The sequence below is a fragment of the Rattus rattus genome, chromosome 2, assembly GCF_011064425.1.
Source record: "Rattus rattus isolate New Zealand chromosome 2, Rrattus_CSIRO_v1, whole genome shotgun sequence".
NCBI lineage: Eukaryota > Metazoa > Chordata > Mammalia > Rodentia > Muridae > Rattus > Rattus rattus.
In genome coordinates, this window is record NC_046155.1 from 40,207,171 (window position 1) to 40,232,653 (window position 25,483).

The following is a 25,483-nucleotide window of genomic DNA, read 5'->3' on the forward strand; positions in this document are numbered from 1 at the left end:
TTTGGGGTTTTCTGATTGGAACGCCGATCACAGTCTGCGAAGCAAACTTTAAAAACGTTAATGTTAGGACCATCTCTTCCCAAACTGCATGAACAATACCAAGGACACTGAAGAGCTACGGGGCCAAACTGACAGCAGGTTCTTATGTAGATTGGCTGGTTAACCATGAGTGTGGAGAGGGAAATACTGAGAAAGATATTTTAGAGAAAATAGTGAATCAATACACGGCCTGGCTTCAGCTGTTCGGAGAAGTTTTCCACCCTGGGGTGTAGTTTCTGCTAACTTGGAGTATACTAGAATTAGCTCAGCCTGGAGTCCCAAGCTACAAATACTTCCTTACGCCACTTGTCCCAGAGGCAGTTCTTGGGTCTTAGAGCTCCATGACACCCCCAGGCCTGGTCCCATAGAAAAGGAATGGTAAGCCAAAGGGCTATCCTCGAGCCCCTCTCTCCAGCCACATCCGACATTTTCAGAAAGGCCACCAAGCAATTGGAAGGACCAGAGTGGGCACCTGGGTCTTTCTGTGGAGTGGCCTATTCATGGAAGCCAGTCTGTAGTTCTTTTGCAGGGCCTGTGTCATGTGCGATCCCTGTGGGTGTTGGCTTCCAGAGGAGGGGCCCTCCAACAGCCCTTGTTGAATTGGAGCCTGTCTTCTGGGAATATGTCACTCACAGGCCTAAATGAGAGCTTTCATGACAGCCCTATTGTTGTAAACTGGCCTCCACTAAAGCTGTGCGCTTCTGAAAACATTCACACTAAAAAGAATTATTTACCAGGGTGACAAATGCTGAAACCAACCCTGACTCTCCCCAGGTCCTATTTTCCATGGAATTTGCCAATCTTGTTTACACTTCTAAGGGTTAAAAATACAGAATTTTCTTTATCTCTGAGGAGATAAAGTGGGATGGGTGACAGATACCTTACGCCTCCTGGTTTCCATTCCGACCTTGACAGACAAGATGAGGCAAAAAATAAAAGCTAATCACACACACACACACACACACACACACACACACACACACACACACACAGTCACACACACACACACACTCACACACACACACACACACACACACACACACACACACACACACTCACACACACTCTCTCTCTCACTCTCTCTCTCTCTCACACACACACCACACACCCACACACACACACACACTCTCTCTCTCTCTCTCTCTCTCTCTCTCTCTCTCTCTCACACACACACACACCCACACACACACACACACACACACACACCAGAGAAGTGGAATCTATCACAGTGTGCTGATGGGATAAGAACCACGGCCCAAGCAGTCTCTTTTGCCACACGAAGCTCTCCGAGTGGGTGTGCCAGCAATCGGGACAGGGTGGAAGCTGAGCCTTGCAGTTCAGAGCCCAGAGAAGAGAGAAGAGGTCTCGGTTTTGAAGGGAGCGGCATAAGGTGTGGGGCCAGCACCAGAGTCTGACGATAAGCCACAGTCAGTGGGTTGGCACTGTCACAATGCCCTGATTAAGGCGTTGATAGCTGATCCTTACATACATACATAGATACATACATATATACAGATATATATTAATAATAATAATAATAATAATAGTACTTGTATTTGCTTCTGTTTTAAGAACAAAGACCTCCCATGCAGTTCTCTCCCTTTTGTCTCATTCTAGTTTTCGCTCCCAACACTCATTCCAGTCGGACGTCATCCTGCGATTGGTATATTGCAGTTTTTTTTTTTTAAAGTAGAACCGTTAGCCTTCACACATGCTTGGTTTAAAGTGACGGTCCATCCCATAGGATTCTGGTGCTCGGAAGCTACCGCACCTCTAACTGTAACAGTCTCCTGTGCCTCCCTGGGTTCACCACCAACCCAACAGGACCTGCGGTTATGTAAACATTGTTTTAAAAGTTCTCCGACATACATGCTCTTAGAAAGCTAACATACCACAGCGTTTAGCTCATAATGCCCAGAGATACCTTAATGAAATGCCATTCAAATCTACCTCACTGCTTCAGTTATACCTTGAGGTGCTAAAGTTATGTAAACGTCACCCTCAACACTTCTCTAGAGCAAGTGCCAGGGTGTTGAGAATTCCAAGTCCAAGTGGATGGCTGGGTCCCAGTTAACCCCAGCAGGGTCACCAACGCACTCTGACCTGCCTGGTTCTGTGTGCCACAAGACCGACTTGTTCCAGAGATGATGGTTCTCATGTAACATGGAATTACTAATTTTCTCGTAGTGAGACCTGGATTGGTCCTGAGGTGACTTGGCGCGTCTCCATCTCACAGATGCTGTTTGAACTGGCCATCCAGGGGCTGAGGCTCCCTAGACCAGGCACCTTCACAGATGGAGGTCCTGGAAGCCAGTGGGAACCCCATCACGGGTGACATCTTCTAAGCCTCTGAGAGGAGGAATACTGGGCAAAGCCATGTGCCATCTCAGCAACCTGGGGGTGCTCCCTGTCGAGTGTCCTACTAGGGGTGACCGTGAATTCTCCTTTCTGAATGGGGACTGATGATAAGGGGTGCCCCCGAGGAGGTAACAGAGGAAAATGCTCAAGGTCTTCCAACGCCATTAGGTGGTTCCCAGGTTGAGCCTCCTCTCTGTGCCCTGGGATGCTACTTAACTCTTGTGTCCACATTTTCAGGTTTCTTGATTGGCTCGACTCTGATAGAGCTTCATAAAAGTGTTCAGCAACTCCTGTAGGTACCGACGTAGCCCTTGCCAAGCTTTAATCCTCCATGCACAGTACTGTCAGAAGGCAGCCAAGTCACCAGCATGAGCTCATGTCACCTAGGGAAGCCAGTCTGCAATTGAGAAAGAGGCAGCCTTTTGCCTCAGGCTGGCCCTTTGCCCCAGGCTGGCCTTTTGCCCCATAGGAGCAAAGCTTGAAAACAAATGTGAAGAGTCCCATCTTGTGGGTCCCTAACTCCAAATTTTGCCCTCCTCCAAAAGCTGGAATTGATAGCGCCACAGACAGAACCAATGGAAACAACGGGCCCCTCTTCCTCCCCCTCGTTGGCCAAAGGCATTGTACTGTCATCCAGATAGACAGTTTCAAGATTGTAGTGTGAGTTTTCGTAGTGGAGAAAAGTACTGTACACTGAGGGCTGCTCATTCACGAGTGTTTAAAACGTCCTTAGTCTCCCCGTCTTTCCAGAACCGAGGTGCTACTTCCTCATGTGCAAGGCATCTTGGAACTTGGTGCTGGTGTATCGGGCATGAAAGCCTTTCTTGTTGATGGTGTCGTCCGTGTGGAAGCGAATCATCAGTGAGTCTCCTGCAGAGTAGATTTCCTCTAATGGCTGAGGGGAAGAGAAAGGAAAAGCTGGGTTTTAGGTCACTTGGTTACTGCTGGAATTCAGAGAAGGGTGTGCTGTGTCTAAGGCTGGCCACAGCAGCCATGAGGTCACCAGATGCTCTGACAGGCACCCAGACAGGCACCCAGACATGCTCCTGCTCAAAGGAAGACTCCTTGGGCCCTGCTTTTACAAACCTGAGCCTAGACACACAGCACACACAGCATCTATCCTACGTCAGGGCACAGGCAGACCAGGCACTGTGCTGACCACATCCAGATCTCATGCAATGCAAACCCCACAAGCATGAGATGAGGCGGGTGCTAGCTCCACTATGCACATGCCTTTAAGGCATCAAGATCACATCGGGCAACAGGACCCACACTCGGGTCTTACTGATTGTGAAAGATCGGATCTCCTGCTCTGTGATTTTTAACACTGTGATGTGTCTGCCAGGAAACAGGGGAAAATGACCATTGTCCAGGTCTACATTCTGTCCAGGCCTACAAGTGGGTGGAGTTGATGCATTTGTCGGGCAGCTTCTGCCAGGTCGTCTGCAAGACCACATGCCAAGGCCAGTGCCTGCCAGATCCGGGCTATGCCTAATAGGGCTTCCCACTAATTATGATCTCTAAGGGGCTCCTTCAAAGGGAGGTCTCATTTGGTGGTTCTTTCTTTGGGGGAGGACAAAGAAAGACAGAAGGATAACCGTTCAAAGACATGAATACTAGTCTGGATGTCTGTGTCGCATTAGGAGCAGTGGTGACTCCAAGACAATTTGCATATGCCCGGGCACTAGCAAAGAAACGTGCGTGTTCAGCAAAGACAATGGGTGAAGCCCAGGGCAGATGGTGACTAGTGTGGTGGGACTAGAGAGTAGCCAGGATATTGGTCTCACCGGTTCCTCTATGCCCACTGAGCACAAACTGTATGTCCACCCTGAGCCAGGTTCTGGGGTTACAGTGAGCCCAGGAAGTGGGCAATGGAGAGGAAGATAATGACCTTATGTTTATGCCAGGAATGATTTGTAATATCAGAGACTCTGGTTTTGCTTAGAATAAGAATTGTGGATAGGTCCTGGCGCACGCCTTTAATCCCAGCACTTGGGAGGGAGAGGCGGGTGGATCTCTGTGAGTGTAAGACCAGCCTGGGCTACAGAGTGAATTCCAGGACAGCCAGGGCTACACGGAGAAACTTTGTCTTGAAAAACAAGAAAAAGAAGAACTGTAAAGATTGGGAATGTGTACAAATACAACGCATTCATAAAGCCCAGATAAAAATTAAGGGGAGTACTCTTTTGAAAAACAGGGACAAAGGCAAAAATAATAAAGTCTTCCTCGATAATGATACTGCCCTTCGTGTGACTGGAAGACACCGGGCTGCCTCCCAGCCTGTCTCTGGGGATCCCCTTTCCTCTCTGCCCCAGTGAAACAGGCTCCTTGGCTCACAGTGGCGGGACTAGCTAGGATTCCAGCTCAGGTATGACTCTTCGTGCGTCCAGAGGTAGCCTGGACATCCCTCAGACTCACCCCTGAGCCACAGAAGTGGCCAAGCCTGGGTGCTGAGCTGTCGTACCCATCATAGGCCTCCAAGTAGTCATAGCCACAGTCAGCTTCCTCCTCCACTTCAAAGGTCCGGAATACCAGCTCCACGCCATAACCGTCTTCCGCGACTATCACCCAGTCACAGTGGGCCTGGCTCGGGTAGTTGTTGTCCCCAAACTGGGCATGAGAGTAGAGCTCTTTGGTCTGCACTTCAGCCTTCAGTCTGCCTCCACACTCTGCGGCAGAGAGAGAACGAAGGCTCACTCTCTCCCTCTGCACCCAAAGTCTGGACATCAGCCCGCTGCTTCCCAACAGCCTCTCCACAGTCTGTTGGGTGCCTTGCAGGGGGCAATAGGCAATCTCACCATACTACTGTATGAGGGGTAAGCAGAGGCCCATGGGGGCACAGGGCAGGGTTCCCTGGAACATCCAAAGTGGCCCTGACTGGCTGCTGCCTTCTCTCTCCCCACCAATCAGGAGAAGGAGCCAGAGTGGATTGACTGACTGCAGAGACGTGACTGACCTGACTGCTCCAAGCCTTGGAGTGCCTGGAGCAGGAAGGGCTCCCGCTAGCTCCAGAGTATACTGTAATTTGTGGCGTCTGCCAGCAGAGGGCAATAAAAGCATATCGGAACTGCAACGGAGCTCAGCAACACAGAAACCTCCACGTCTACTGAAAGGGATTACACTGTGGGGTTGGGAGTCGGGTTGGGAGTGGGGTGAGGTGGGGAAGTGGGATGGGGCGAGGTGGGGAAGTGGGATGGGGTGAGGTGGGGAAGTGGGATGGGGTGAGGTGGGGAGGGGAAGTCGGGGCAGGGGGAGGGATATGGTGCCATTCTTGGTGTGGATTATTGGCAATTTTGGGTCTTAACATCCTATCTGGAGTTGGTGGCCAGGGTGGTTCCAGCACTGCCCAACTTGAGTCCTTATTCCTATCTTCACTCTGGCTATAGTCTCGTCATGACTGACCTGACTTTCAACTCATGAGACATACAATCAGTATAAAAGGGCAAGATGCCTCCTTCCCTACCTGCTGTGCCACCCCACCAGCCCTCCACCCCAACACCCTTCCATCCTATCACCCCAGCAGCCCTTCCACCCCCCTACCCCACCCCACCAGCCCTCCACCCCTCCACCCCTTCACCCCAGCACCCCTCCACCCCTCCACCCCTTCACCCCAGCACCCCTTTACCCCAACACCCCTCTATTCCAACACCCTTCCATTTTAGTACCCTGCCATCCCACTACCCCTTCACCCCAGTGACCTGTCACTTTGCAACTGGATTCAACCACTGGCAACATGCAGGTCAGAGGGAAATTAGGCAACTTGCACCCAGTACCCCCCAGGCCTTTCTTCCATTTACCCTCTAGACTGAGGTGACTACAGTTTTGTGGTTCTCAAACCTTGTCCTGCCCCTTGGGTTGTCCCCACACTCTGCAAGCCCTGCTGTAAATAGTCCCATTATTAAATTCTGCAAATATGTCCCACAGGTGCCCCGACTGCCCAGAGCACCTGTGTTCACCTTACTTTGCTCTGTGTGTACGGGTGCTCTGTGTGAATGTGCATGTGTGTAGCATGTGCTTGCGATGTCCGTGGGGCCAGAAGAGGGTATTGGCTCCCCTAAAACTGGAGCTGCTGGGTGGGTACTGGGAATTGAACCCAGGTTCCTCTGCAAGAGCAGCGCGTGCTCTTAACCACTGAGCCACCTTTCTGACCCAGAGCAGCCAAGTGCTCCTCTGTCTGAAGGACGAGAAGCTGAAGTCCCTCCTCCGTGGCCTTAAACTCTGGTGGAGGAAGCATAGACCCTTCAGAGGCTAGACAGGGTCTCATGAAGTGTGGGGTGTCTGGCTAAGCAGGGAAAGCTAGATCTATTAGACACAGGGACTGCCATTCTGTGAGCTCTGAGCCCTGTTTTCTGCCTCTGGTTTAGGGGAGGGAGGGTAATTAAAAAGAATGGCTGTGTCCCACGATCATGACCTCCTGCTCAGCTCCACAGACAAAAGCTTGAGGCTCTTGGACAGCCTCTGGCTCTGCCACGATTAAATGCCAGGATCAAAGGGCCCGCACTCCTCCACAGGGCTAAGGCTGAAACGGCAGAGTGTTCTTCTTCACTGACCTTATATTAACAGTGTGGGTAAGTTAGAAGCACACACATTTTCTTCCAAAGGACCTGGCAGAGCTACTGACTTTCGGAGTCACAAGGGGGTGGGAAATGGCCAGAGAAGGCAACGTCTTCTAGAAGCAGAGAGTAAAATGGCTGCTCCCTTCCATTCAGTTTTCAGACCTTTGCACTTCACCGGCCAGCAAAATGTCACAGTTTAAAAAGGAAAAACCGAGGAGGGAAAGAGGAAGACAGGGCGGGAAGGGGGACGGTACCAACAAAGCGTTGCCTACATGCAGTTTTGTCAAGTAAAGACATCAAAGAGAGCTGCCCTTCAGCCTATGGTGGCGGCCCACGCTTCTCTTGACAGGACGTTTCTTTTAATGGGGACGTTTGTGCGCACTACTCCACACCCTTCCTGTGCCTGTAAGGGGCTCAGTCTGAAGCCATTAGCCCCGCACCTGTGCTGTGCACAGCCTGGAAACCTTTCCTCTGCACCGAGGCATCCGAGTAAAACCTGAGGAACAGGCTGCTGCCTGTAGCCACCACGGGATCCGGCTTCTTGCTGCCACAGAAGCGGCCGAGGATGGGGGCCGAGCTGTCCGTCCCGTCATACAGTTCCAGGTGGTCGTAGGCGCATTCCTGATGCTGCTCAACCTCAAACTCACTGAATGTCTGCGGAGCGGAGAGCGGAGAGTGAGGCAAGGGTCTGGCATTGAGAAGGGAGGGGAAGGGGAGGGGCACCCAGGGCCTGGAGGTGTCTGTCTGTCAGCTTTTCAGGGGCGCCCACCATTGCTGTCATGGTTCAAGCCAGCTTCCCAGACTTAATTCTTCTAAAGCTAGAAACCAGCTAGTGCTGAGCGCTCAGCTGGCATGGCCAGTGTCCTCACTGGTAGAGCTGGTACGTAAGACCCGTGGCTTCAGAGGTGCTGCCGTTAGCCTGTGCCCACTGCCATACACTTGCAATTCCAGGGGCTCTGAGTGGGGCCACGCTGTTCTGCCATCGTCCTCAAAGAGGCTGACATTTGTTGGGTTTTTTTTTTTTTTAATCTATTCCAGTAAATGATGAAAAAAATCTCTCACTTAAATTCTAATGAGGTTATGAAGATCTATTCTTATCCCAAGTGAGCAGAAGGAGAAACTGAGTCATAGAGACACTAATTGGCTTGCTTAAATCTGCTCAGCTGGAGTAAGAATCGAGCATGCCCCAGAGCCAACTTCTCCAGGCCGTACTGTTAACCATAATCAGACTCTGTCGCCTCCTTTCTTCCCGTCCCTTCCATCAGAGGGTGTCCCCGCTTGCTGGCCTGAGGAACCGAACAGTTTCTGGCCATATACAGCTCCTTGGGTGCTGGGTAGACGCCTGACTGATTGACAGCCTGCCTGTGATGTCAGGGCGAGCACAGGGCGAGCATAGGGAGAGCAGGAGTGTTAGGCGAAGGTTCCAATCAAAGGATAAAGTGGGAAGGGGGTCGCTGGTTGTGTGCAGGGAGTCGCTCTACAGTAACAGAAGGCAGAGTTCCGTCCACATGCTCACCAACCGTTTTCAAGGGAAATGTCTCTCTTAGACTAATTCTTGGATGCTGACACCTCTGATAGAGGCTTCCCACTTTGCAGGTTTGAGGTCCCACCCTCCAGAGAATGCTGTTCTTCATGACTGACCGAGAGGACATTCCAGCAGATGGCAGTCTAGGGCAAAGCTGGCCTTTCGAAGGTAACTAACCCCCTCATCCAGATTCTACACTGTTCTGAGGGACCCAGGGCAGGAGAAAGCAGTTTCTACATAGGCACCACACAGCATTTACCAGACGAGCCCCATGGTTTGGGGTCCCTTCTGTACCCATGATGCCTTGGGGGCCCGTTAATTTACCTTTGTACAGCAGGAAACACCCCGACATTATCATCCACAAATCACCGTGTTTTCCTGTTCTCTTCTTTCTCCCTGCATTTTCCAGTCTGTCATTCATAAGGTCTGTCTAGCTCATCCCAACAGCCTGAGGGGGTGTGTGTGTGTGTGTGTGTGTGTGTGTGTGTGTGTGTGTGTGTGTGTGTGTGTGTGATGGATGGATGGATGGATGGATGTGTGCATGTGTCTGTGAGTGTAGTCCTGTGTGTGTCTGTGTATGTTTGTGCATGTGTGAGTGCTCCTGTGCATGTTTGTGTGCATATGCGTCTGTGAGTGTGCTTCTGTGTATGTTTGTGGGTGAGAGAGTGTTCCTATGTATGTTTGTGTGTATATGTTTCTTTGAGTGTACATGTGCTTCTGTGTGTATCTGTGTGTCTGTGAGTATTCCTGTATATGTGAGTGTGCTGTGTGTGTGTGTGTTGTTTTGTTTTGTTGTTTTTTGTAAATAATGAAATGTCCTGTGTGAGGCCATGCATCAGATACATGGGTGAGATTTTTGATTGAAGGATTGGATTTTTGACTGAAGGAGGAGTTAGCGTGCTGTTCCTATTGTTAATTGAAAAAGTTGGAGACTGCAGAGAATGAACAATTGTATTTGTTCTATGTGAGTGATTTGGATAAGAAAAAAAGGTACAAGCTTTCCCTTGCATGGGAAACTTCTGAAGAGATTTACAAATTTCTAGAGTGGGCACGGGGACCTGAGGACTTGTGACCTCTCAACGTTCCATGTAAATTAAGTCTTCTGTTTTTGTTTTCTTCTTTAAGAGTAAAATGTTCTGTAAGAGATCAGCTCTGGACACAACTGAATCACACACAGCACTGCAGACCTGTGTGGTGGCCACCACCTCACACAGCTCTGCTGTGAGCAGTGCTGTTACAGAGCTCTGGGGATGCTCCCTTCGTCTGCTCAGAGCACCCACTGCAAGATTCACAGCATCTCCCCATTTCCCAGCAGGAAACCAAGACCCAGACATGCTCCATGCTGGTCATGGAGCAAGGACTTGAACCCATATCTGCCTAATGCCAAAGTTCATGCTCTTAATGAAGTGACTCACGATTTTCACCCTGTGGCCTGCAGTTGATGAAATGTTCCAGGTACACTCCTTCCGGCTGGGGTATTTGTCGGGCCAGTTGGGGCTCATGAGGGTTCCCTCCGCACTGCTGATCTTGTATGCACAGCCAGCTGGAGGTCAGAAGGGGACACACAGAGGGGTCATTCACTGGAGGCAGCAACACAGGGGAGTCTCAAGGCCGATAGCCAATGTATGGGCATCCAGCCTGCATCTGGGGTGAACCGGCTCAGGAGGAGAGACATTTCAATGACTATGACTGTTTCCATGGAGGGTGGCCCTGGGGATGTGGCAGACTTAGCGACCGGGGGTCAGGTGGAGTTCAGTGAAAGTACAGGATCTACAACTTATGGCATCAAAACCTTTCACGTCCTTGTCTGTAAAAGGGGCTCCAGGCTCATCTGTGTGGGCTAGCGACACATGTAAAAGGCCTAGAGAGGACCACCCATGGTGAATGTTAGCAGAGATCCCATGAGGTCTCCATGCCTTCCTTCCATCAGTCCAGCCAGGTGACCTATTATTAGCGGAGAGTGGTACCACAGCCGGCTTGGTGATGGCGTTTTTGACTTTGTCTTCCTCTGGGGTGAGTGGTTTGCATGTGCCCTCTTACTTAATTTTCCCTGTCTCCAAAGAAGGAAACGGAAGGAGGTGGTCTTCAGATCTTCCCCATCCTCCCTCTCCCCTACTGGAGCTGTTTATCACAGATACACAAACTCCCTTCACTGGGCAAGGGAAAAGCTCAGGGCAGGCTTCCTCCACAATGGCGGCATATGCAGAGCCATCTGACTCTGGAAGACCCTCAGCAGGGTCTAAAGAAGGGAACAATCAAAATCCCCCCTCCTATTTCACGCTCAGTCCTACACGGGGTGCTGTTATGACAAAGACATGGGGCTGGTATTTATTGACACTTAGAATATACAGTAGGGACCAGCCTGTCTCAGACACTTCCTAGGCAGGCTTTAGTCCTTATAGAACCCTTAGGAAAGAGGCGTGTTTGCCTTGCTTGTCACAGAAGAGGAAACTGCAGCTCAGGGTGTCTAAGCAACTCGTCATAAGGTTGCACAGCGAGGGAATGGCAGCCATGATTTAGACCCATGTGCGTTCATTCTGAAGCCTGCTGGATTAACTGGTCACTCATGGTGGCCTCCTGGAGAGAATGGCTGTACCTGAGGAGGCCACCAGGGGTGGTATCCTGCTGGAGGGCCACGGGAGTGAAGACTCAGACAGAGATCTCACGGTGCTCTGCAGATGGTGGCTCTCCAGGCCGACTCCCACCCAAGCCTCCCTCACCCACCCCCACACCTAGGGAATGGGTGCAGCGGCAGACAGGACCCACCCCACACTGGCTCACCCTCTTTGCAGTCATGTCCGTTCTCGTGCAGCCGGTACCCATTCCTGCATCGGCACAGGTAGCTCCCGAATGTGTTGACACACTCCTGCTGGCAGCCGCCATTGTCTTTGGCACACTCGTCTTTGTCTGCTGGGATCAATGGACTCTCCTGAGAAGAGCTGCCAGCTTGCCGCTGTCCCTCACGGCTCAGAACCTGCTCAAAAGTGGCGTCCTCCAAGGAGCCTCCCAGATCATAGTCCCTTAAAGGGGTGTCGGTCACAGAGGGAGCATTTTTGTTTGGGACATTTGGGGCATCCATCATTCTCTTGGGGGTTTTCTGTGTGGCGAAAGCACTTTTGTGTATGGAACGTATGTTCTTGTCCTGATTCCCACCCAAACCAAGGAGCTCCCTGGAGGACAGGCTCACATGAGTAACAACAGCAGCAATAATGAAAGTGCCCAACATATACTGAACATTTACCACAGGATGGGGCCCTGATACTTCTTACATGTTATTGCTACCTAAGTGAATTCCCACCCAAGCTTAGCAAAGCATATCTGTACCCCCAGTTTACAAGCAAAGAAACAGGCTGAGGCAACTCAGATGCCTCGCCATTCAGCAAGAAGCATATTATGACCCAAAGGTCTGGACACAAGTGTCCCCTGGGTGTGGAGAGGTAAGGCTGGGTCAGTGATTGAGTCTCAGTCGTCTCGGGCCTCCTCAGGATGCTGAGGGGGAAATGAATGGGAATCAAGAAAGCCCTTGGGAGAGTGTCTAGCCCCCAGGAAGTGTCCGGTTGCTGTAATTATAATCACATGTGACCTCCAGTGTTGGCTCTTATCCTGTGATTCCTGACGCTTTGGCTGTGTGAACTTTTCCATGATCACCTGCCTTCTGCAGTAAATGAGGTCCGGTCTCCACTCCATCCTCACCTGCTTTTACTCCACTCTATGTCCCTTGGTGCCACCTTTTCCTCAGTAATCGCTTGACACTCTAGTTGTGGTGTCCTAGGACAGTTCACACTGTAGCTTCATCCTAGTATTTCATGGGGACAACCAAGACCCCATCCAGAGCTCTTAGATGCAAATTGACCATCGAAGTCCAGTACAGGCCCCTCCTCTTCCTCCTCCTCTTCCTCATCCTCCTCTTCCTCCTCCTTCTCTTCCTCCTCTTCCTCTCCTCCTCCTCCTCCTCCCTCTTTCTCCTCCTCCTCTTCCTCCTCCTCCTCTTTCTCTTCCTCCTCTTCCTCCTCCTCCTCTTCCTCCTCCTTCTCTTTTCCTCCTCCTCCTTCCTCCTCCTCCTCCTCCCTCCTCCCTCCTCCTCCTCTTCCTCCTCCTCCTCTTCCTCCTCCTCCTCCTCCTCCTCCTCCTCCTCCTCCTCCTCCTCTTCCTCCTCCTCCTCTTCCTCCTCCTCCTCCTCCTCCTCCTCCTCCTTTCCTAGGTCCTGTTGCTGACATTCATGGTCCTTCCTGCCCTTGCACACAGCTTCTCTGCCCCTGGGTTCTGTGTGCAAACATGAAACTGTGCCCTTTATGAGGCCTCGCATCTCCCCTCTGAGGAGATTCCTAACCCTCTCAGCTGATTTGGTTTGATGGCTTTTGTAGGCCTCCTTACTAGGATCTACAGAGAGTTTTACATCCTGTTCCACTGGATCTCAAGCTTTGGCCACTATTCATGGTTCATCATGACTAACCCTGTCTGACCTGGCCCACCTTGGCCTCCTCCCCGCCCCAGGCATGGTTTCTGCCAGTCTGGTCTTATCTCAGTCTTTGAGAACACTGAGATCCCCAAGTCCAAGTTCTTCTCCAGACTTTGCTTACTTTCTTTCTAGTCATACTAACTGCACCTCAGCCCTTCAGATCTGGCCCAGATCACGTGCATCAGACAGAGAGCCTTTCCCCACTGCCTCAGGCCTGCTCCCCTCCAAATGCCAGCCCTTGTCAAGCCTGACCTAAGCTGGGTCTTACTAGAATGTTGTCTTTCTGGCCTTCCCAGCCAGGATGAAGCTTATGTAATGTCGGGTGCCATCGAGGTAACCTCTGAGCTGAGGTCTGTGTTGTGTCCTAGCACAAAACAGAGCTTGCTCACTGAGAGACTGCTTGGCTTGAGAGTCAGAGACAGAACTCTGAGAACCTGTACAACCAACAAATATGGCCCTGCTCCAACTCTGAGCGCTAAGACAGAGATCCAAGCACCCCTCTGAGCAGTTCATACACCAGTGGAATGTGACCAGCAGGACTACCACAGACTTTGTGGTGTCCTTGAGTTCTGATTTCCAGCTCACAGAAAACCTAAGAGGGTAAAATTCTTTGTTTTAAGCTGCACTTGATGAGTGACTACTTGTTGGGGTATCCCTAGCAGATGAACTGGGCCACAGTATAAAAGCCACTATCAGGGTGGAGGACGGAGAGGAAGCTAGAGAAGGCAGGGAGGAAACTGCAGGAACCCAGGGTCTGGGAGCCTTACGGGCCTCTGCAGGCCCGCCCCACCTGCCTGAGAAGAAGTGAGCCCTGAAGCCTCGCTTGGAGACGGTGTTGTCGGACTTGAACTCCACGCGCATGTTGTTGCTCTGGGATGTGATGACCTCCGGGGTCTCGGAGCCACAGAACTTGCCATGCAGCTTGGCATCTGGGGACAGGCCACTGCGCACCTCTACGAAGTCATACTTACAGACCTGTGGAGGAACAGGGACCAAGGCAGGATGCTGCCTCTCATCTACGTATCTCAGGAGCACTGATGTCACCTCCCCCTCTGTGCCCTCTTGCTACCATAGTTAGGGTGTCCTCGGACTCTTGGACTGTAGCTTCACCCCTGTATTTCATGGTGACAGCTAAGACTCCATCCAGAGCTCCCTCTCCGCTCCCTCCTCTCCCCCTGAGTCCTCCTGCTGCTATTCATAGGTCCTCATCATAGAGAGGACCGTGTATTTTATAATTCTGTGAAATACGACTCCTCTACCCCAAAACTACACCCTTCCCTGTGGGCGAGTGGGGCTCAATCATTCTTGGAACTCTAGTCCTCTGGATTGTCACTCTGCCGCTGAGCCCCAGAGGGTGATGGGGATTTTTGGCTGGACAGCTGAGGCTCTGTGAGGTCCCACTACCTGGCAGCACAAGGCAAGGTCCTTACTTACTTCTCTGCTCATCTATCTCTTGGGCAACCACAAGGCATTGGCTTCAGCAATGGGCCCCTGCTGTTAGGAGGTGGCAAAAGAGGGGACAGCATGGGAGGAAATGTCCTCAAACTGTGGCCACCGTCCAACTCTATCATAGTGACACGCAGCCAAACCAGTGCTCAGGAGGTGAAAGATGTTTGTCTGAAGTCACCTGGCTCGGCAGTGGTAGAGCTGGACCTCGATAGCGTCCACATTACCTCATGTGCCTAGAGTTTACTTTGAAAGCAACTTAAATGCTGGATGCCTGCTCAGTTACTCTCAAATGTGCTTCCAGTTACTTTTTTTTTCTCTGAAGAACTCACTTTGGGGTTAACTTTGATTTGCTCCAGAGCCTTCCGTGCATTGGGCTTTTCCTTTTGCTTGTTTTAATGTTTACAGATGTGTTTTCTTCTCAGTTGTGTGTGTGTGTGTGTGTGTGTGTGTGTGTGTGGATGTGGATGTGTGTGGATGTGGATGTGTGCACATGAGTTTAAATGGCCACAGAGGTCAGAAGACTTATGTGCGGTTGTGAGCCACCCAATAAAGGTGCTTGGAATCGAACTTGGGTCCTCTGTAAGAGATGTCCTCTTAACTGTTCGTCCATCTCTTGAGCCTCCTGTATTGGGATTTTCGGTGTGGACGTCTTTCTTGCTCACCTAAAGGACTGATGGAGGGGTAAGAGCTAGGCTGTTGCTGTTATTAAAGTGACAGCCCCAGTTGGCCTGTGGCAGAGGTACATGGAGAAGTACATGTAGCCCCAGGGGCTCATGCTATCCCCAGGTGTAGACACGGATGTCACCATTCTGGCTGTGGGCTACTATTTAGTCATCTTCTTACTTATCGATTGTCACTTCCAAGAGAAAGGAACAGGCTCTTTATAGTTTCCCTGTCTGCTGTTACCCCTCAGAGCCTTTTTTCCCCTTAGCTGGACACTGGCCAACTCCTAGCAGCTCACACTGGGGCTTGGATCTGTTCTGACTTTTCCACCCCCAGCTCCTGCTCCTTTACTCTTGGCCCCCATCTTCCTCGGACTCAGTGAAAAGGCCGCATAGCAAAACCGATGTGAAGCATGTCCCCTTCTCCACAGCCCCCAGTGCTGCCTAGTCTGCACCCCAGCTCTCCGCCAGATGTAGCAATTTCACCCAGGCCACCTTGATGCCTGAAGATCCTGTTCTAGCTCTGAGTCACTTCCCGACACAGCCACAACCCAGTCACAAGCACAGCCACATCGGTTACGGGGCTGAGACGTACGTCATTGCCTTCCAGCTCGAATGCTTCGAACTGCAGGGAGATGCGGTACTGCATGGGGGCCACCACCTGCCAGACACAGTTCTTGTTTGTGGGGTACTCCTTCGGCCATCCAGGGCTGGTGATGGTGCCATTTAGCTTGGTAATAAATCCACCACAGGCCACTGCGTGGAGGGAAACAGTTTTAGATTCATCTGTTTTTGGTTCCAAGTGACTGCAATTTCCCTCAAGCATCAAGACGACCTGCTGTCCTTTAGTAATCAGGAAGAAGTTAGACAGTCTGAACTGAGTCAGGCTCTCTTTCTCAAGTGGAACAGTTTCCACTGAGGCAATGAAGGAAGGAGTTGAGTGAATGTCTACTGCCTTTTAAGTGATGACAGCACATTTGGCCTGTCACACAGTAGCTCAGTTGGTGTCTCCACAGGTCTTGGACCAAAGGAGAGTTAGAGATGTCCGCCTTAAGCTCCTCACTGAGCCTGGCTTGTGTGAACATTCATGTAGGTGGGTAGGTGGGCTGAACCCAGGCTGTGTGGGAAATGCTATCAACTGAGCCACGCCAGAGTGATCATAGTTCCCTTGTGGTCTTGCCATGACAACCACATGGATGTTACACACCCACAGCAGGTGACAAGCGGAAGCCTCTGTCTCACAGTTTCAAGGGTGGCTAGAACCTGTTATGTTTGCGATTGTCCCCGTTTGCTTCTGCCTCAGAAAAGAAGGCTTCTCCTCTGTGCATTTTTTTTGGAGCCAGCCACCTGCCCATCTCTGTCCCCACTTCTCCTAAAACTTGTCTCCCATTCCCTGTCATTTCAACCTGACAGGTCCGACACCAACCTTCGCATGTCTTCTTGTTAGCAGCTAGCTCGTAGCCAGGATCACAGGCACACGTGTAGCTGCCGAGTGTGTTTACACAGCGCTGCTCACACCCACCATGGTCTGGCCAGGAGCACTCATCCACCTCTGTGGGGAGGGAAGGTGACAGGGCTAAGTTGTCACCAAGAGGTGCAGTCTGTTTCCTCCCTTCCTAGGGCTCTAGGTACATTCCTCTATGACAAGAGCTACTAGTGGTCACCTCCTAAAAACTCCCTTTTCTACATTGTACAGTCACGTGCAGCTACAGTCAAAGGCGGGATCCTGATCACATAAGCAGGGGCATCTAGTTATCCAGAATAGGAAGGACCGGGCCTGGAGAACAGAATTAAGCAAGGTACCCATCTGGTATACGTGACTGGTTTTATACATCTCACTACCAGGTTCCACGCCAGGGCCTTCACCCTTTTAGTGCCGTGGAACTTCGTAGAGGCACTCAGTAGAGGACAATGACAGAGGGATGCACTTCTAGATGAAGATGTACTAGTGACCCAGACAGAACCAGAAGTCTGCCAGGAAACACTTTTAAGACAGTACAGAAAACACTGGGCTCTCAGGTTAGCCACCGCTCCTGGGAGAAACTGTTGGGTAGGGAGGGAGGAGGCCTGGGGGTGGGTAGCCTGAGACATTCAGCAAAGCAGGTGTCCAGTAGTGTGCTTAGGGCATTAACAGCAGTGAGTTGGATGCTATGAGCTCTGGCCGTGGACAGAACACAGGAGGCACTGGAGAATCCCTCAGGAGATGTTAGCTCACAAGCCACTGGAGTCAGGAAAACCCTTAGCACTGCCCATCTCCAAGATGAGAATTAGAAATAACAGGAAAACCATTTCGTTGTCAGGCTACAGAATGTCTGTCCATGATAGAGAGCACACAGGGTGTGCTCTGCCTCTGTCAGAAGAGTCTAATGAAGAGACCGCTCAGTAAAAATGCAAAGTGGGCAGGGCAGGAAGGGATCGCCGATCCATGGCACCGAGGGATGTAGAAGCAGAGGAAGTAGGAAGCTCTTGTTGGCTAAACCTTGAAAGAATGGATTGCACGAGAAAATGAAAGAAATCAGAATGGCCAAGAGTTGGGAACAGCCTGAAAAGATGGATAGCCAAGCTCACCACGATGGGCAGGACTCCTTTAAAATATCCTTGACAGGTAGCTCAGACCCGGGCCAACTGTTTCTCAGAGGCTTTTTTTTGGGGGAGGGGGGGTTGTTTGGCTCCTCAAACTCTCAGCTCCTTGGTCCTCCACAAATGCAACGCCCTCTCTGTTATTTGTCCCCCTCTGCTTCCCTCTTACAACTCAAGTGAAGCCACGTTCTGCCTTCTTCCTTGTCTGTTCTGCACACATTCCGTATCAGTTTGATTGTCCTTCTCCAGGGAGACAACAGCTGGTCAATACCCCAGCGTTTCCCCGAGTGGAGAGCACACAGAGCAACTCTGAGTGTCAGGTGTTCTTGGGTGCAACAGTGACTGAAATGAGGTGGTCACTGGGTGCCAAAAGATGCTGTAGGCAGGGACGTGAAGTTGTCCGTGGCCATTAATAAATGTAGTCCTAGGCATGTTGAAACAGTGTTCAAGTAACCATTCCCTTGTTGTGTTGAAATATGCAAAACACTTTCTTAGGCATCTAAAATTTTTCCAGAAATTTTGGAATAAGGGAAATATATAAGATGATATGGAGCAGTAGAAAGAGTCCGGGCTTCCAGGTGAGCTGGGTCAGGTTGGACCAATGGATATGATCCAATCACATGGAGTTGGATGCCGGTCGTTTGGCTTCTCTGAGCCTTCCTCTACTTTTAAAAGGACAAGAGCGGCCTTGGCTTTTGTGGTGATAGAAAATTTTGCGCACAAAGGACTTGGTATATGGTCAGTGTGCAGAGTGGTCACTTCAGACAACTCTGGGGCAGTTTCTGCACCTTGGGGAGTTGGAAAGACAATGGTGGGAAGGATAGAGGAGAAACAACCTGGGCAAAAGGGTAGTGGGCAAGAGGCGAGGAGAAAGGGAAGGGCAGGTGAAAGGAGGGCTGCAAGGATGGCTCAGTGAAGAAGGACGGACAGGAGGGTGCACAGGTCCAAGAAACGGACCAGAGAGCAGTGGAAACTTAGAAGAGATTCCACGAGAAAGGACAAAGATAAATAGAGACCCAAGAGAAAGGAAAAGGAGGCCCTGATGCCAGGAGATGTGGTTGTGGGCAGGGCACAGAGCCAAGAAAGAGGGGATCACCATATCTCAGCCTAGTTATTGCCAGATGGAGGGAGAGAAGATAGTGGAATGGACTTAAAGCCAAGCTCCATTCTGGCAGAGACAAAGGGATAGTTAGCCAGAGAGCTGGAGAAAAGCTTTGAGAGCAGTGGACTGTGTGGCTGTCTGTGGCCCCGGGCCATTGTCAGTAAGTGGCAGGCAAGCGGGCACCATTCCTGCCAGGGTCTGGATAGCTACATGGCCTGCACAGTGGCACCTGTGCCAACCTCACTGACTTATGCTCCTTCCAAACAGGGCACACCTTCTAAGGAGATCTAGGAGCATGGAGGTAGCATGGGCTAGAACCGGAGCTTAGCTGGCTATGGACGCAGCTCTGGCTTTTTCCCATCCTCTCAGTACGTAGGAAAAGAAGAGGCCATTCTGTGGCCCAGTAATGGGACCCAGAAAAGATCTTAAAGGAATTTCAGAGAGAGTTCAGGGAAGAAAGACCTTGAAGAAAGCCTCCCCCACCCAGCATCCCCTATGGTTCCTCTGCACTGGAATGATAGTGTGTAGGGATTCAAGATGGTTGTCACAACCCTTGGACTAGCCAAGCCTTGAATGCCACCATCCTCTCTAGAAATAAGCAGAAGTGTAAGGCTCTGCCTGCTGCCTAGCCAATTGGCTCTAAGAAGGGCTGCCATCTGGCACTAGGAGATCAGGGTTGAGGCCAGCTGGCACCCCAGCCAGTGTTATGGGCCAGCTGGGCCCCAGGCAAAGGCTGTTGCCAACTGGCATCAAGGGACAAGGTTCTCTGGCTTATCCCAGCTCTGCCACAGGCTTTGTGGTTAAGTTTCCAGTTCCCTCCTTCTGGCAAAGGCACATGAGCCAGATACTGTGCTCTGAGGCTTCCTACTATGGCCTCGAAGGTCAGAGGAAACTGGGTGTTAAGATTTTCCCTCCTCCCGGCATGCCACAAAAGGGAACAGTAATCCCACATCTCACATGAAACTCAAGAGCTTACAAAGCCTCTCCAAGCCATTGTTTCACGGAAGCTTCACAACTCAACTTGCTTCCCTCTTTCTGTTCTACAAGGGGAAACCGGGGCTTCGTTAATGAAACAGGGCTGCCTAGCAGGGTGGTATGTCCTGAAGTCAGTTCTCCTGGTGTCAACTCTTCAAGGAGAACCTAGGAAAAAGTACTTAAGAAGAGGCAGGGCCAGGCACCGTGGCTCACATCTGGAATTGGAACATTCAGAAGATGAGACTTGAGAATGTCCAGGAGTCCCACTGAGCTACAGGCCAGTCTGGATTACAGTATGATATCCTCTCTCAGAAGCTAAAATGATAAAATAAAGAGGAGGCACGAGGAAGATGGAATGGGTTGGTCTATTTGTCTCTCACAGCCAGGAGACATGGGAGAGGAAGGAAGGGAAGAAACAGGTTTCCCTGACGTGGGTATGGGTGGCTTCAGTAATGAAGAAGCCATGAGGGAGCTGCAGGAACCCCTTATCTCTACCCCCGATGCTCCTGGGGACCCAGCCACAGTGTTCCAGGCCTAGGGAATACTCCTGTGTCCTTCTTAGGAGTGGTGCACCCTTTGGAGGTCCCGAATGCCCTTTCAGAGAAAATATGGAAACCCCTCCTTACGCTAAATGACCTTTGTGGGTCTCCTTCTATCAGAGCTATTTGGTCTCTTACTGCCCTCCCACCACACTCTCTTGGGCACCAGCATGCAGGATGGGAGACGATGTTTTTGGAGCAAAAGACCTGGGGTGCTTCTCTGGCCCACACCTAGGAGGGTCAGGCAAGGTCGTAGAGGGTCTGGGGTCTGGTGTCGGACATGGGTTAGATCCTTAATCTGCTGCTCATGTCCAAGAGCGACCCTGAGCAACCTTTCTCAGGGCCGGCCAATGTAACCCAACCCTCACTGAAAGGGTTATCACAGGAACAAAATGATATCAGGTAAAGCGAGTGTCTTGCACGGGTTCTGGGATGCAGTGAGCGCTTGGTTAATGAAGCTTGTGTTGTTATTAAATCAGGGTTTCACTACACATAGTTTGACCTGGTAAAATCGCCAGGCCTTGAAGGCTGGCCTCAGTAGGTAAAGGGCTTGCTGTGTAAGTGAGAGGACCTGGATTCAAATCCCCAGCATCCACATAAATGCCAGGTGGGCATGGCAGCCTTCTTGTAATTCCAACACCATAAGGCAGAAGGATCCTTGGAGCAAGCTGACTAGCTAGGTTAGCTGAAACGAGAGACCCTGTACCAATAGATAAGATAGAATGTGTTTGAGAGAGACTCCTAAGGTCACCCTCAGGCCTTCCCGTGCATGTGCACACACACACCCTTCAAAAAGAATTGCTAACTCTCATTTCCCTGAATAGAACAATTTCCTTGCAGAAGCCAAGTGGAGTCTGTTTCTCACAGGTGTGACTCCCACGGGGAAGTCCCTATCAGCCGTTCACAAGGAGCAGTTTCCTCCCAGCAGCAGTTTGCTTGCTGCTAGGGTCTCACTCATATAGGTTTTGGAATTCTTACACTGGGGAAAGCAATGCTTCTTCCCAGGAATAAACACAGGAACAGACCGCTGGGCCCTACCCTTGAAGAAACTGGCGGCAAAGCCTGCTTTATTGATGGAGCCGTCCGACACAAACTTCACCCACAGTCGGTTGGCACTGGATTTCACAGCCTCTGGCTTCTCGTAGCCACAGAAATGGCCAATCAGGGCGCTCTCCTCTGTGGGACCGTCTCGGATTTCCAGATAGTCATATGCACAACTGTCATGTCTTTCGATCTGAAGAGAAAGAGAGGCCATGAGGGTGACATTGGCTTGCTTGGTTTAGAGGTTTGTTTGTTTGTTTGTTTGTTTGTTTTTAACTCAGTATCAAAACCTAACCATTGCTCTCAAATCTAACCAGGCTGAGTCCATTCTCAGTCTGTCCAATCTATCTCTGTTGCAAAAGTCAAGATGAATCAGGCTTGAGGAGGCTCTAAGAGAAACAAGGACGATGGGCTTGAAATGGAGTTTTAGCTTTCTGTTTTTAACCAAAAGTGGAAAGGTGTGTGTGTGTGTGTGTGTGTGTGTGTGTGTGTGTGTGTGTGTGTGTGTGTGAGAGAGAGAGAGAGAGAGTGTATGTATGTGTCTATCTGTGTGTACTTGTCTCTTTGTGTCTCTGTGTCTATGTGTCTGTCACTGTATGTGTATGTGTATCTGTCTATGTGTATATGTATGTGTGTGTATGTGTCTGTGTCTGTGTGTGTGTGTGTGAGAGAGAGAGAGAGAGAGAAAGAGAGAGAGAGAATGTATGTATGTGTCTGTCTGTGTGTACTTGTCTCTTTGTGTCTCTGTGTCTATGTGTCTGTCACTGTATGTGTATGTGTATCTGTCTATGTGTATATGTATGTGTATGTATGTGTGTGTGTGTGTGTGTGTGTGTGTGTGTGTGTAGGCCAGAGGTAAACATACTTTGGGTATTGTTCCTCAGAAGACACCTACTTTGTTTTTGAGACAGGTTTTATCACCAGTTAAGCTGGCTGGCTGTTAGCAAGACCCAGGGGTCTGCATGGCTTCCCAACCCTGAGGTTACGAGGTATACAAGGGTACTTGGGATTGAATGCAGGACCTTGTCTTGCCTAGGCCAAGACAAGAAAACACTTCACTGAGCCATTTCCCCCGACCCCACCCCCAATCCCTTCTGTTTGTTTTTTTGGTTGGTCCAGACTGGCCTAAAACTCACTTTCCCCCTGCCTTGCCCTCCTGAGTGTGGGGTTACTGTAAGAACCTGTCTTTATAGAGCAGAGAGTATGAAGCAGACATCAGTACACACTCTAGGAAACACCTGAGCAGAGCTCACCTCAAAGGACTGGAAGGTAAGCCCCACATGAAACCCATCTGCTACTGTGATTCTCCACACACATTCCTTGGAAGGTCTGTAGTCGTCAGGGTAGTTGGGAGATTGAATCTGGCCCGAATCTTTGGTTATGTCTCCCCCACACATGGCTTTAGAGAGAACACAAGGGAAAAAAGGGCCCTTGAGCACATCTTACGAACACAGGTGAATGGCTACTTATCACCACAAGATGGCTCCAAGAGCCATCATTTTCCTCTGGGTCTTGCAAAACTGGCCTTGGGAAAGTTGAGTTTTAATTCTGGGTACCCAGAGAAAATTTGGATTTGGTGACTCAAGGCAAAGTGGGACTCCACTATGTTTCCGGTTCCATTCCTTTCTGAGAGGAGAGAATTAAGACGCATAGAAGCTGCCCTACAGTGATTTCACAGCCCTTCTCTTACATGAAATGGGACATCTGGGCTTGAGCTCATTCAGGTGGCCAGGGGCCACTGCCATCTCTCCAGGACTCTATACCCTGATACCTCTCATACCCCAGCTGGACTGACAGGAGAGCTCACCAAGCTTGTGACAATGGCAGAGCTCAGCACACTTGGCTTTCCAAGTGTGACAGAGGGAGTGTGCAGTCCTCAGCTCAGACCCTATACGAGCTTGATCCTCTAGCAAGGTGGCCCGTCCACCTGGGAGGGAAGCAGGCTGTGCTCCAGGGACAGATGCTTGTCAGTGGCCACCTGCCTGACTGCTTTACCAAGAACAAACCTTCATAGACAGCGAAGAAGCCCTTGCCCAGGATGCTGCTGCTACTACGGAATTCCACCCACAGCCGGCTGTCCGAGGAGACAAGGGGCTCAGGTACCTTATCGCCACAAAACCTCCCTGGAAAGAGAAAACACAGTCAGGACACCAGTGGACATTGGGTTCACCTCACCACAGCCTGAGGGGAAGATGGAAAGCAGGCAATGACTCTCAAAGTGACAGCTGATCCTACAGACCACAGAGGAGCAGATATGGGCTCGAGAATGGTATATCCGTGAGCCCGCGAAGGTCAAGTCTGGATTCCAGGCACTCAAAGCACAAGATAGAGCGCAGGTACCTTCCCCGCCACGTGGGTCCTGTGGCACATCTTGTGGTCCCAGCGGTAGAGAGATGGTTCTGAGATGGTTGTTTGTTTGTTTGCTTTGCTGGCTTTGCCTGACGGTTCTGAAGACAACACACTCTTCCCTTTGAGGAACTGGGCACTCTGCTCGCCTTACCTCAGGAAGTAGGGTCAGAGACCAAGAAACTAAAGCTTTCTTGCATTTGAATTAATTCAAGGCCAAATGTGATACTGAAGGCTCTGGGTTGAAGAAGAGTGGGTTTTCCAGACTGATGGTGCCGAGAGACCCAGAGAGGGAGAAAGAGGGACTGGGATGAAGAACTTTGGAGGGATGCTTCGCTATGGAGCCCCTTAAGGACTGACTCCATGTCCTCTTTCTCCAAGCTAAGACTATGGCTCCATGGCTCCGGCAGGATGATAAAGGCCACAAGGAGACGTAAAGATCTGGGAGAACAGGAAATGTCCCCAGTCCCTGGACAGAGCCCGGCAGGGTAATAAGACCCAAGAGCCCCCTGTTCTCTCTGGGTCCGGTATGGAAATGTCTGTGTAGTTTGCCCAGACCTTTGCCCATGACACAGCCATGCAAAGTCCCCCACGCCTGAGGTGACACAGAGTCATGACTACTGACTCCTGAGCAGGTATGGAGGCAACTTCCCCACAGTTCACAGGCCTGGCATAGCCGTAGAGTATCTCACAAGCTTGGAGGAAGGTCCATGTGGACTTGGGTGTCACCTGAGCTGCCTCGAGTTGAGACAGTAAGGAAATGACAGCCACTGATCCTCTCAGCTCAAGGCCAGGGTGTCACTATGTAGCCCAGGCTGGCATTATAGTCTCTAAGTAGCCCAGGCTGGCCTCAAACTTGCTGGATCCTCCTGTCTCAGCCTCGCAAGTGCTGGAATTACAAACATGTGACATTATAACCAGCTCTTTAACCATTAGTGCATGGAAAGCCCTGGTAAGGGCACTCGACACCACAATTATGTTTTATTCTTCTGAGAAAAAACGGAAAGGCATATGGCTGGGAAGAATTGGCACCGCCATGGCCTTCTCCAGATGGTCAGCTCTGGTTCGTAGTCTTTGAGGAAAAACAGAGTTGAGGGCTGCCAGTCAGATCTACTTTCTCCTGGTCTGGCCTCCTGGTTCTAGCCATTTGGATTTGGTGGTCTTCCTATTCGGTGAAATAAATTGTTTGCCAAGACTTTGGCAAGGAAAAATTTCCAACTGGAAGGGTTGGGGAAATGGCTCTGTGTAGGTATGCAGATTTAAGTTTGTTCCCCAGAAGCCATGTAAGAAAGCTGGGCATGGTGGTGTCTTCTTATAATTCTCACACTAGAGAGGCGGAGTCTCACCGGCTAGCCAGCCTGAAGGTGGGTCGTATCTGAAGAACGACTCCCAGTGGGGGGTGCGACCTACAAATGCACACATGCTCCTGCACACATGGTCACCCACCCACACACACATGCATTCACACACTCAAATTAAAAACAGATTTGGAGGTCTATACACTTTGGGAATAGCATCTAAGGTACGGCCGATTACTGCAATGAGTTTTTAGAAAACAACGTAAACCCGAGGGAGCAGCACCTTAGGCATGAGGGAGCACCATGTTGAACACGAGGGAGCACTGTGCAGCCAGACCAAAGCAGCCTTAAGCAGGACTCCTTCATCAGGTTTCCAGTCTGCTCTCCCTTTAAAACCTCAGCTGCCACAGCCACTGAGCACTGATTCTAAATTGGGGGGGAGGGGTATCTACATTGTTACCTATGGACCTAACTCAATGAGAAGACTTGTCATCCCTGTCGCAGGGTGACCCGCCCCGTCCAGCCGGGCAGGTGTATTGTTCTGCCTCGGCAAA

At 50.7% G+C, this 25,483-nt stretch overlaps 1 protein-coding gene across 1 annotated transcript in view; it reads right to left on the reverse strand.

Moving 5' to 3' along the window:
* Window positions 1–3,070: 3,070 nt before the first annotated feature.
* The window catches only part of Tll2 (tolloid like 2), a 115,324-nt gene continuing 92,911 nt past the window's right edge, over window positions 3,071–25,483 (reverse strand). Inside the window, exons 11-21 of the mRNA XM_032895500.1 lie at window positions 23,292–23,408; window positions 22,539–22,684; window positions 21,283–21,478; window positions 16,475–16,600; window positions 15,644–15,804; window positions 13,732–13,912; window positions 11,260–11,385; window positions 9,894–10,021; window positions 7,394–7,607; window positions 4,816–5,066; window positions 3,071–3,292 (exon numbers count right to left, since the gene is read on the reverse strand). Coding sequence (XP_032751391.1) covers window positions 3,158–3,292; window positions 4,816–5,066; window positions 7,394–7,607; window positions 9,894–10,021; window positions 11,260–11,385; window positions 13,732–13,912; window positions 15,644–15,804; window positions 16,475–16,600; window positions 21,283–21,478; window positions 22,539–22,684; window positions 23,292–23,408 — 1,781 coding nt within the window. The 3' untranslated portion in view covers window positions 3,071–3,157. The remainder of the gene's footprint in view (window positions 3,293–4,815; window positions 5,067–7,393; window positions 7,608–9,893; window positions 10,022–11,259; window positions 11,386–13,731; window positions 13,913–15,643; window positions 15,805–16,474; window positions 16,601–21,282; window positions 21,479–22,538; window positions 22,685–23,291; window positions 23,409–25,483) is intronic.